Source organism: Glandiceps talaboti, chromosome 22 (genome assembly GCF_964340395.1).
Source record: "Glandiceps talaboti chromosome 22, keGlaTala1.1, whole genome shotgun sequence".
Classification (NCBI taxonomy): Eukaryota; Metazoa; Hemichordata; class Enteropneusta; family Spengelidae; genus Glandiceps; species Glandiceps talaboti.
In genome coordinates, this window is record NC_135570.1 from 4,522,563 (window position 1) to 4,535,490 (window position 12,928).

At 36.4% G+C, this 12,928-nt stretch overlaps 1 protein-coding gene across 1 annotated transcript; it reads left to right on the plus strand.

The window, feature by feature from the left end:
* Nucleotides 1-297: 297 nt before the first annotated feature.
* Nucleotides 298-852, plus strand: LOC144452433 (interleukin-25-like). Its single transcript, XM_078143525.1, has one exon. It carries the CDS (start codon nucleotides 298-300, stop codon nucleotides 850-852), a length of 555 nt encoding a protein of 184 aa, XP_077999651.1.
* The last annotated feature ends 12,076 nt before the right edge of the window (nucleotides 853-12,928 follow it).

The window sequence follows — 12,928 nt, forward strand, 5'->3', positions numbered from 1 at the left end:
ACATCATATCGTTTGCCACCAATTGGACGAAATCTTGAAGAACTGTTCTTGTTTAACTGTGATATTCCACATCAATACTAACTGCGAAAATGACAATTATTTCCAATAACTTCATGGTAAGCAAAAAAATGAACATTTTCTCTCTCTCTCTCTCTCTCTCTCTCTCTCTCTCTCTCTCTCTCTCTCTCTCTCTCTCTCTCTCTCTCTCTCTCTCTCTCCCCCCCTCTCTCTCTCTCTCTCTCTCTCTCTCTCTCTAATGTGGCTGTAACGGTGAAATCACTAGATGTATACACTGAAATGCTTAGTCCATGTAAACCTATTCATTTTTTGAATCCAACTGACGGAGTTCCTTTATTTTTCCAGATAACTGTTTCCTTATGTGCATTGTTTGTAATTGGGTGCCACTGCAACCCAGTAAAGCGAGCAAGTTGCCTAGAACCGGACCAAGACGACCTCAAAGCCATTCTGAAAGAATACAATGCCAACGCTCTCCAGTATGCAACGACGGCTGGTACCAGTAGCTCGCCTTCGTCTACCAACTGTCCGATATCGTATGGAAGCGATGCTCCATCGAACGTGAGATCAACTTGTCCGTTTTACCAAACTGAAAAGACGAACTTAAACCGCTACCCAACCACCTTAGTCGAAGCCGAGTGTTACAACTGTCCTAACTGCGTCACAGACTTAATTCGCCGTGACGATTATCACCCCAACTGGACATGTGACAAACTAACAACCAAGGTGTGGGTTTTGGAGAAAAGTGACAATTGTAATTCTAAGGGTTATTATGAATATTCTCCAGTTGAAATCAACGTGTCACTGGCATGTGTATGTCTCAGGGATAGAATATAGAACACTTTTTTTCAATAGCAATTACGGCAAGTATTATTAATTCTAACGGCAAGCCAATATTACCTGAGGCTAAAATATATCGTGCATATCAACTTTAGACACCGTAACTTATTCATGTTAGCCCTTAAACACAGGGATTGCGCCATGTTTTCAGTAGACCATCGGTAGTTAAAATCTAGCATAAGGCAATTAAAAAAAATCATTGTTTGCGATAACATGACTTCATAAAATAAGCTAGGTAGAAGATACGCGTTGGCCACGATACTCTATCTATCACGTGATAGTCCGATGAGGTGTACAAGGAGTAAATGAAGACAATTCCATGTGAAGTAAACAAATACAACAATGCAGACTGTACTTCAACTTACAATCTTGAAATACCTGGTTTGTAGAATTTTGAAGAAAAAAACCCCAACGATACTGTGACAAGATAATTAACATAGAAGTAGAAGTAACTTCTCACTATTGAGGTTGGCGGTTTAAATTAGGGTCGGGAAATGGGAAATGGGAAATGGGAATGGGAAAATGGTCGGGAATGTTGCCTTATATTTATAATCGCGGTCTTAGTAAAGTATTATATTACTAATATAGTTGATCACTGTTTCAAACAATTTTGCTGTCGATTCACAACAGATATAACGAGTTACATTTTGTGCAAGTTTTTAGCAATGATCTGTTAATCTGTCCTTCAAGTTGTCGACGATCCTCATCGAAATGACAAATTCCATTGTTACAACTGACCACTAGGTGGCGGTATGATCAGCAGATTATTAATGTTTAGTAAATCTATAACGTAGCATCTTTGAAACACAAGCACCCACAGACATATAACTGCCATAATCTTTCTGGGTCAAATATTTATTGTTTAAATTTTATCCCTCAATGTCCACAGACACCCCATCTATATATTGTAAGTTACATTTTAGTGACGACATCCAGTAAGCTTGATAAAGCATATTATACATTTGTATCTATTTAGATAGTTTAATAAATTTACTGTTTACTGTCAAAGTATTACAAGTTGTACATTTGGTTATTAATTTCATCCAAAGCTTAAATGAAAATAATATTCTTGCATAGTTTGATTTGATTTTCTGATGTGTGTGAGAAAAAGAGAGAGGGTGAAGGTGAGAGATCTAGAGATCTAGAGATCTAGAGATCTAGAGAGAGAGAGAGAGAGAGAGAGAGAGAGAGAGAGAGAGAGAGAGAGAGAGAGAGAGATAGATAGAGAGAGAGAGAGAGAGAGAGAGAGAGAGGGAGAGAGGGAGAGAGAGAGAGGGAGAGAGAGAGAGAGTGAGTGAGTGAGTGAGTGAGTGAGTGAGTAAGTGTGTGTGTATGTATGTGTGTATGTGTGTGTGTGTGTATGTGTGTGTGTGTGTGTGTGTGAGCATGTGTGTGTGTATGTGTGTGTGTGTGTGTATGTGTGTGTGTATGTGTGTGTATGTGTGTGTGTGTGTGTGTGTGTGTGTGAGTGTGTGTGAGCATGTTGTGTAAAATAAACAGAGGATGGCTTTGATCACATCGTATATTTGGTTTGATTCCCTGATGTGTGAGAGAAAGAGAGAGTGAGAGATCGAGAGAGAGAGAATGAGAGATCGAGAGACTCAGGGGGAGAGGGGAGAGAGTGAGAGTGTGAGAGTGAGAGTGAGAGAGAGTGAGAGTGAGAGAGAGAGGGAGAGAGAGAGGGAGGGAGACAGAGGGAGACAGAGATAGAGAGAGGGGGAGGGGGGAGGGAGGGAGAGAGCGAGGGAGAGAGAGAAAGAGAGAGGGAGGGAGAGAGAGAGAGAGAGAGAGAGAGAGAGAGAGAAAGAGAGAGGGAGGGAGAGAGAGAGAGAGAGGGGAGAGAGTATGTTGCGTAAAATAAACCAAATAAACAAAAGAGTAATTCTTTGACCACAACGTATATTGCAAACAATGTTTTGTAATGACTCAGAGCTTGTTTCGGATCATTCGGAATAGAAAACCACAACAAACCACATACAATTATTGAGCCCAAGTTTGCTTTGCTACTGAGTACACCCTCGTTTATGTGTGAACATGTGCGCTTGCGTACACACACACACACACACACATACACACACACACACACACACACACACACACATACAGACACACACACTCACACTCACACACATATTAACATAACACACTACTAGTCAGAGCTACTAGTCTTAGAAAATCATTAAAGATGAAAAGGTAATTAAATTTTCTACGATTATTACTATTTATCCTGAAATATATCTGAAATACAAAATGTACATCTTTCAACTTTAACTTATATTAATGAACAATCAATTCAAGACTTGCAGGAGAATTCGAAATGAAGTTGCCTTGATGTTTCACTCATGGGATAGGATAACAATAACAGAGACACAACACACACAGCAGAATCCTTTACCCAATTATTCGTATATTACATTTGGCAATGGTTTGAATAATTGCCAGTAGTCAAAACGTTACAGATCAGAAGTTGTCAATAACTATATATATATAACTGACAACAATTTAGTGATGTTGTCATGGTGATAATATTAGCACGCGAAACTGAATCTCCCTTATACTATATCGGACTCGGATATACCCACACATACTCTCGCATACATTCACACAATCATGCATGGCCTTTTGAACAAACGTTCTTTACTCCAATCAGAGCATCAGTCAACGATTCAACAATAACCAGAAGATATACCATCTTCCGCCCACAAGAGGGCGGGCTTCAATATAAATAATTCTCTTCCCACTCTCAAGGGATGGGTAGAAGTGTAAACGGACAAAACCATTAATTGCAAAGTCAGATAAAGATACAGTGTAACGTTTCACAACTTTTATTTTCTACATTTAAGCATTTATTTAAAGAAATTACAATCGCTAAACAGTTTCAAAACTTTTTTTTCAGAGATATAATTATTATAAATATACTATTGAATAAATAACAATATAAATTATAAAAGTCTGCACTGTATAATATTTTTTCAAAGTGAATCTAATACAAGAATTTCCCAAAAGATAATAACTGTAAGTGAACTCACTCAGTACAGCGCCACCTATGGTATGAATTTGGTAAAATTATAGACGCTTTTAAAGCATACATAATGACGTCACTGTAACGTAACTTACACTATATAGAGATCAACTCTTCATAACTTGAAGAAAACTGAATTGAATTTAAAAACTACAAATTTTAGACCCTGTCAGACTAATAGCTAATTACGTTAAACAAAATCTATATTGGAAAGCTACACAACTTGAGATACCTACATTGAAAACTTAATTAATAACAAAATGCTATAATACTAGTAACTCACAATGTATGAGATAAGCAACGTGTCTAACGTTTCATATTACTTCAAATGTTTCTATAGGCACATCGGTGCAACAAGAAATGGCAGAGTAAGCTACTTTAGCTACAGAAATGAGCAGAATATTCCATAACTAAATCGGAAGTATTTTCGTATTCCTGTAAAAGCTAAAAGAGACACATTTGTCTTAGGCTGTGTCATCGTTATCAACAATAATCACTGAGTAGCAGACCTTATATTCTCGCCCTTTCGCAAACGCAGGCAATCGAGACATCAATTTCAACTCCCTCGTAGACATAAACTCCATGTGCATTACATGTACCGGTCTTCTGTAACGCCCAGACCTTAGACGTAAGTCGAGCACAAGCCCAGGATGGATGGAAGTCACTGTTTCTGACAAGATTGGTGATGCAGTTTGGACAGTCGTAGCACTTAACCTCTACAAGGGTAGATGGGTATTGGTCTGGGTTGGTCTTTTCGACGTTATAAAACGGGCAAGTTGATCTGATGCTTTTTGGAGCATTCCTGCCATAGGTAACGGGACAACTGGTAGAGGAAGGCAGGCTGTGTGCACCAGGGGTTGTTGCGTACTGGAGAGCGTTGGCATTGTACTGTTTGAGCATGGCTTTGAGGAATCCTTGACTAGGTTCTTGGCAACTTGCTCGTTTTACTGGGTTGCAGTGGCAGCCGTAAACATACACCACGCACAGGATAGCAGCAATCTAAAAAGTAAAAAGTACGAAACACCGTGATATTCCTGTTTACTGTTCTAATGTCTTCACACACTGAACATCACCTTTGAAATCACGATACCAAAATCCAACTCTTAAACATTTTGAATTTATATTGAATATCGCACTTACCGTAACGTTTCTTGACGAAAATGCCATATCTAGGTTTCAATCTCTTTCAAATATTTGTCTTAGACGAACAGGACAACTGGTTGTTTACCTTCTCTTCGAAACGATGTAGAACTGATAAAGTTTGCAAATTTAAAACTGTATTTATACATTCTGTGATGATAAGCCCTTTATATTAAATCTAACGGACACCATTTTCCATCTATCTGTAGATATCTAATTTTAAGTCGTGATTCGTGAAGGTGGGATCCAAAAAACTTTCCGTCTTCAATATAACAGTTTCTCTATTGACGACAAAGGAAGTCATCTTTTTGTTCTCACACAATAGCTATGTTCATCTCGTTGACGGACGTTTGGCAGAAATGTATCATTCCAGGTATCGTCAAAATCAGGATGACACGTATCTACACTTTATAACAAAAATGACGTAATACGCATGGAAAAAAAGAACTAAATAGAGGAGAAATGACATTATTATGCTCGTCTGAAATCTTTGATTATGAATCGATATGACATCCTCTTTTTCTAGTTTGTAACCAGGCTTAGCGAAATATTCATTCAGTATCTTTATTTCACTTTAGATACGATTCTAGTTATTTTAAACTAAATCCAAATAAGCAGATATGTTTTTAAAAAAAATATCGTCTGGCTCAACAAAATCTTACTAACATCGCTACAATTTATTATCTTGCTCGACAAATTCCTTGGTAAGATTGTTGTCGAACCAGACGTTAAAATATAGCAAACTGGGTGTTAGTTTAGATTTTTGTTTTTTAGCCAGACGATAAAATGTAGCAATGTTGGTAAAATTTTGTTGAGCCAGACGATAATGTAGCAGACAGGGTGTTAGTTTACATTTTAGTTTAGCCAGACAACGTTTTGTTTCAGGTTATGTTATGTTTGTTGTATTGCGATAATTCAAAGTCGACTGTCTATGATTGCACACACTATTTTCTGAACAAAGAACTCTCTCTCTCTCTCTCTGTAACTTTGCATTCCGCGTTGTATAACTAGTAACAGAGGTTGGTTTGCATTAAACATTTATCGTGTTTACTTCCTTGAAATGAGGAAGTAAAAAGTGAAAAATAAACATCAGTAGTTCTCTTTCAATATACACGTGTTTGTCACATAAGTCACCATCCCTACATCGAGGACTGTGCGTCAATGCTGTAAATAGTTATGTGTTTATGCATAGTGGAGGGTCTATGGTTTATGTGATGTGACTCTCTTGACAACAAATGATATGGAGTCATGATGGTCAAATGGTTAGAGTGACCGGCTTGAATCTACAGTTCGCTTTGCATGTTCAAGCCTCGTCATTACCATTGTTTCTGAATGGCTAAAGTCCTTGGGCAAGATTGAACCATGATTGTACCCCAGTCAACCCAGCTGTATAATTGGGGACCTTAAAGGTTAGCGGTTGTAATGTGAATGTTTTAATCCTATACACTTATAGAGGCTGCAATTGATCGTATACCCCTGGGAGTTGAAGTTAAGGGTTGTTGTGCCACTATAGATCTATACGTGCCAGGGGTGATAATTGTAAAGTGCTTGGAGCACAGAGTGGGAAAGCGCTATATAAAATCAACAGTTTAGTATATATCATTATTATGCATTCTGTGGTAACCTTTCTAACCACGTTAATAAAGTGAACCCCCCCCCCCCGGGCTGAATGGTGATCAAAGTCTGTGGCATGAGGGTTAATTAAATGGTAATACCATCAGAAATTTCCATTTATTAGAAACAGGGATCGTACTTTGTCAATATACCTGGACTTAATGTAGCATGCGACTCGCAAATAAACTCATTGAGTTTTGCTAATATTCTATTTCAAAATCAAATAAAAATAACACAGAGTCACCATGGACATTTTGACAGGTAAAACTGATAGCAAAATTTAGTCACTCTAGAATCCAATATGGCCGCCAAATATTGTATTAAATCTATGAGAAAATAACGATTGACGATTTCCTTGAAAACAAGACGATGAACCTCCAAATTTATGGATTTTTTCTTTTTATTTCTAAAGGTACAGGAACAAGCTTTCATATGGCAAAGTTTTGTGAGAATTGAAGAACTTTAATTGTCATTGTACACAATGTGCATTACACCTGTAAACCTACAATTAGAAGTCCAATGTTTCTGGTGAAAAAAATCGTATCATTAACATCGTAAAAACAGTTTGATGTATCTACATTTTTAAAAATATATTATATATTTTGGGAAATTCTCACGTAACAACCGTGTATTTCATCCATCATCAGTGTATGGGGGCGTAGTGCCAAAGTTTCCATGTCCTTGGCTACGTAGATCTTGACAAAATCCCGAAAAATTCCGTTACTCAAAAAATCTATTTCTTTTAGGTGAGCTAAGTTTGGTTACTTGAATGTGGCTACATTACATGTGTGTCTTTTGAGATGCTGTCACTACTAACAAAAGATTTACATGTCGCTAAAAGATTATATCGTGATTTCTCTACAAAGACTTCCCTTTCTGAGTCACTTACGCACTGAAGTGGTGTTTGTTTATCGGGGAGAATGACACATGGTGAATAGACGGTGAAAGTTGTGTGGTTTGTGGTTAAAATACCCGTATGTGGGGACGTATAGCGGCTTTCCCTCTAGAATTTGTAACCCAGTAATATTCAGAAAAAACAAGAATGTGACATATCCATCTTAACGCTTTGTTGAAGTTGAACAAGCTGAGTTTTTACGTTTTGTTACAGACAAAGATAAAAAACCGTGAGAAAAAACGATTATTTGAATCAGTTTGTGCTAATTTATAGTAAATAATGTATGCTTGAATTAACAAATATCAAATTCGAAAGTGTCGTGGATTAGCTAAAACAACCACCTTTGTTTAATACGGCATTAGTTATTCTATGTTTACCCATCATAACACCTTTAAAATGATGGGTTGGTCAGTCGTATACATTTCTTTAAGAAAGCGCGTCTGTACATGTTGGGGATACTTTTAATTCATAATCGTACTTGAACAGTTTGAATGACTTAAAAATGACAATTTTAAGTCACATCACATAAATTTCGTTCGATTGCCGAGAAAAAACAAAACGAAATTCTTTTTCACCTCTGTTGTTCTTTCAGTGGTGCACTGTTGCTTCATGGGTCATAGCAGATATGAATATGGATTAGATGAACGTTGAATATTCATGACTCCTTAGTGCTTATGAATATGCATTGTCTATCTGATAAATATCCATGTCTGGTAAGACCCATGAGGCAAAAGTGTAACACTGAATTTCAAATAACAATACATGTGAAAAAGTGTTGGTGAGAGGTGAGATGTAGCAGCAGCGATGGGATGCCAAAATCACAAAATAATGTAAAGTTAGATAATACAATGAATCGAAGTAAAATGTGACCCTCCCAGCCTCCCCTAATTCCATTTTCTACCTTATGCCCCCCCCCCCAAGAACCGATTTGTAAAATATGACCCCTATTCCCCTGGCCCTACCCACCTTTAATTATTGAAGGCTCCCAAAGAAGCATTACAGCACCGTTCAAGCGTCAGACCCATATATTTAATAAGTGGAGATGACGCCCTCATCGACAGACTGTCAAATATGTACAACTCCAGCGCTTCGGACAACTTGTCTTTACGTTTGACATGTTGTGTACACAAGTGACTTATTCGCGCAATCAAGCCAAAACATACCTTTCTCCTGATGCGGCAAAGGAAAATTGGGGAGTGTATGTGAGTTAGTGAGCAAGTGTGTACGACAGTGCGATAACTTGGATCGTGTTGTTCAAATCTAAATACTGATAGCACGGGGCCTCCGGGTCCTGTTATCATTCACATTAAACAATTATATCAAGTAAGGTATTTCAGGAGAAAAAAGTGTGAATAAGAAATTCCGATAAGTAAAAAAAGCACAAGCAATGAATAAAGTTGTAGTTTTTGCCTGTATAAGACAGCACCTACAGTATCGAAATCGACACGGCAAGTTCTTATTTTGACACTCTCTGAAGCAAACTTTATATTACTAATAAGATCGAATTTCATGAGCCATTGTGGTAAAACGTTCTAATTATTACCCAACGAAGTTTGACGAAGGTTATCTTTTCGTCCCCGTCGTATGTTAGTTTGTTAGCAAAATATATGGATGACTGGAGAGACGATCCAATACGATGCTGGATCTCAATAGGGAAACTTGCAAACCCGCCATGTTGAATGTTGCATCATGGGAAATGTGATAATAAATACTGATCAAATAGTATTGTAAACAATAATGTTACATTGTTTGTAACCACAAATGATCAATTCATAGTTACCCTGACCATTGTGGGGGGTTTATTTTATCGGTAGCTCCAGATTAGGTTTTACGATAACCACAGATAATCCCATAGTCCTTTGCGTCTGCGCATGCTCAGTCTGGATTGCAAGTTCCCTATTCGAACAAAGATTTATTGGAAGCTGTGATACATTGAAATATCTGTTATTGCATTGCATAAAAATTATGGTGGTCAGTAGTGTAATTAAATCACGATTTTAATTAAATCGGCGTTTTTTGATTAAACAAACTGTGAACAGAACACCTAATAATCAAATTGCACTTTTAATTAAAATACCCATTTTGACGACAACTAACGACGCCGTTAAATCCATAGAGGAATCAGCTGAGCAAAATTTCACTCATGGCAATTTCCTCGCGACGCTCGTGTGCGGACAATTTTTAGTGAAATTTTGGTCATTCGTTGCCGTGAGCCAAATATCTAGTATGTTTGATAATATTGGTTATTCGTGGTAAATTCCTTACCGTGTGAGCTCATGCATGTGTGGTGATGACGAACAGTACAAAAAATGTCTGCGCCCAGTCCAAAATACAGGTGAGTAACTTATAGGACAGGTCAATACCGACGGTATTTTCATGATTTTAGAAGACAAACATGTCGACCATTGGCCTAAATACCACGGCTGTAATTTGCTTTAGCGGAAATAGTAAACAAGATGCCGGTAATTGTGTCATATAGTTATCTCGTTTAGTATAATTCGTGACTATTCCCACTAAAGCATTAGCCACGGGTATTTAGGTCAAAGATCAACATATTTGTCACGGTTGCCTGCTACGTTCGGCAAAGTGTCGACATGAAAATAGATATATTTTGGCGAATTTTAATTGTCACATCACATGAAATGGAATTATATACGTGTATCATTATAGGTCATGAGATAGCATTTTTTAACGCTAAATAAGATAGAATTTGGAACTTCATAGAACTGTAATTAGTCGTCCGATGATTGCAATAACATAGTGAAACACTGTGTAACGGCTCCTGTATATCTTGCTTGAAACTGTGTTATTTACACCACTCTACATTCATATGTACTGGGCATTGTTTACTGCAGCATAGACATTTTACACGATAGCGAGTTATATATAAATATTAACGAAAGGCAGGAACAAGAAAAAAAAGATTGTTTTTTATAATGATGTTACTTTTAATGAGCAATTATATATAAATATAAATTAAAAAATGGACACATCTTTGGAAAATGGAAAAACGCTTTTCTATTACAGACCATTCTAAAGGTAAAGGAATGGAAGTAATAAAATTATGAAAATTGGAATAATTACCATGCAAAATTGGAATCAAATCTGTAATGTAACTTTCTTTACGTTCTCAAATTCTTGAAAGCCTCCAAGGTAAACAGGTGGTTTTTACAAAACTGAAAGTAAATATATTAATAACTTGAAAACTCCTAATACGAATGAGATGAATTTCAGATATCAGAAATAAACATATGGTGGTAACCCGCAATATAGAAATGCTGACCAGTGGTCGTAGACAATACTCTCTTATAAGTGTAATATAAATGAACTAAACTTTAAATTTTTGCTTTGTTTTACTCATTTGCCTTCCATGCAGCTTAATCTGGGAAAACGAAAATGAATTTAAGTGTGTACATAACACCTTCTGATCTATTTTTTTTTAAATTTTATTTTCAAATATGATAAAATTCAGATCACGATCTTCAAGTTTTGATTATCTCTTTCAAAACTTATTTTTTTAACAATTGAAAATATCAATTTGCAAAACAATTACTGTTATCCAAAGTTTTTGAAATGTTGCATTTTTATCAGCAAAATATTAAAAAGGTAAGAATACAAAAAGCCAAAATAGAACAGGTAGGCCTATTAATGAAACAATATAAATTCAACGTAAAATATTGCATGCCACTTCCCGAGATATGTATCTCTGATTGTTCGTCGTAAAACCAACCTTTAATGATCATTTGCACCATATAACTTATTAAAGTGGCCATATGGATGAGAATTTGGTATTTCTTTTGGATTTTTGTTTGATAAAACAGCTTCACTATGTTTTTCTACTTGAAAAAAATGTGAAATAACATATACCAAGTCCATGTTCATAACTCAATGCATTGCAAAAAGTGTAAAAAGTTTGTTATTGCCACTTTAAAACGATTTTCGGTTATAGTTTCTCAAGTCAAGTATAAACTATAATTCAAATAATTCAAAATGTCAAATAAATAGTTACTTATAACTTACCTATTTGTATGAACGAATATTAGAAAGATCTGCCATCCCCAAAAATATTGATTTTGTGTAGATTTTGCAATCTTTTCATTTTAATATTTCAAAGTATTTTTATTTCACGAGTTTCACAATAATAAGCGCCAGATAAATGGGTAATAAACAACACTTCCTAAAGCCCATTTCAGGTTTAATACAGTTTGATACAATTTACACTGAAACCAAGAAGATACTGCTACACTTTATAAGACAGCAAGATAGGATAGTTTCTTGCGACTTTTTGTCAAGGTGAAAATGGCGTCCGTATGACTGTCTGCCTCTGGTTGCGGTACGTATGGTTTATTTCATTTAGACAAAATGTAGGAAGAAATTGCAATAATGTTATCTTAAAATGTAGCATGTGCATTTTCTTATTCGTTTCTGCATGGTTGTATTAAACAGAGCTAGTGAACACTAATATGGGAAGGTAGTTTTGTGTCGTATTGGCTCCACATGTCACTCAGTAATATTTTAAACAGTCGGCAACGCTATCAAGAAATTAGCGCTTTCGCAAACACATAACAAATTCAAAATAAGCACCTCACACAATCCAATACAGAGCGTCAGTTTAAAATTAACAAGCATCGGAAGCCAACACAATATCACAGGTGCTGAAAATACACACATAACACTGGTGGTTTAACAAAAACACCACGATCCCCGTAAACCTTTTTTAATTTTATTGGAGAGTTTCTTTAGCAGGCCTGTAACTCTTTACATGTTCTTGACTAAACAGTGCTGTCGAAATAAAGACCCAAATGATTTGCCGGAATAACGCGAAGACTTTGGAAACTTTGATCTCAATGCGCAGTGCTTTCGATCGATCCAATCAGCGGGAACCTCCAAAGTCACCCCAATAATTCCACCCTACTGTAGCTCAAATCTGTCGGTCTTTTAATTTCTCTGAACTGTTTAAATGGACGCCAAAATGTTATTTTTAGTTGTCTGAGCAGAACCATAGACAGTGGACGGGTCTATGGTAGGGGTCCACTGTTTATGGTAGAACTAAAGTTAAAAAGTTTGTAGCGGTCTTCAAAGTACAGTGGAGTTACAAAACGTTCAATTAGCTAAATGCAAGACTGAAAAGCCAAACTGTAGTAATTTCCTACGAAAGTTACTAGTTAGTTCACACCGAGTACTAAATATCTGCTAACAAATAATACAAATAATTAACTTATTACATACTATTTCTAGTACAAAGGTTACAAAGGTTGTGGTTACAATCTTTCAAATTTAAAAAGCGAGAAAGAAGATAAAATGTTGGTGGTAAAGTTCAATTAATTCCTGTGATAAACAGGAGCGCACAACACTCTCCGGGTCAGTCAATCGTCATAGAAGAAATTCCACATACTCAGATA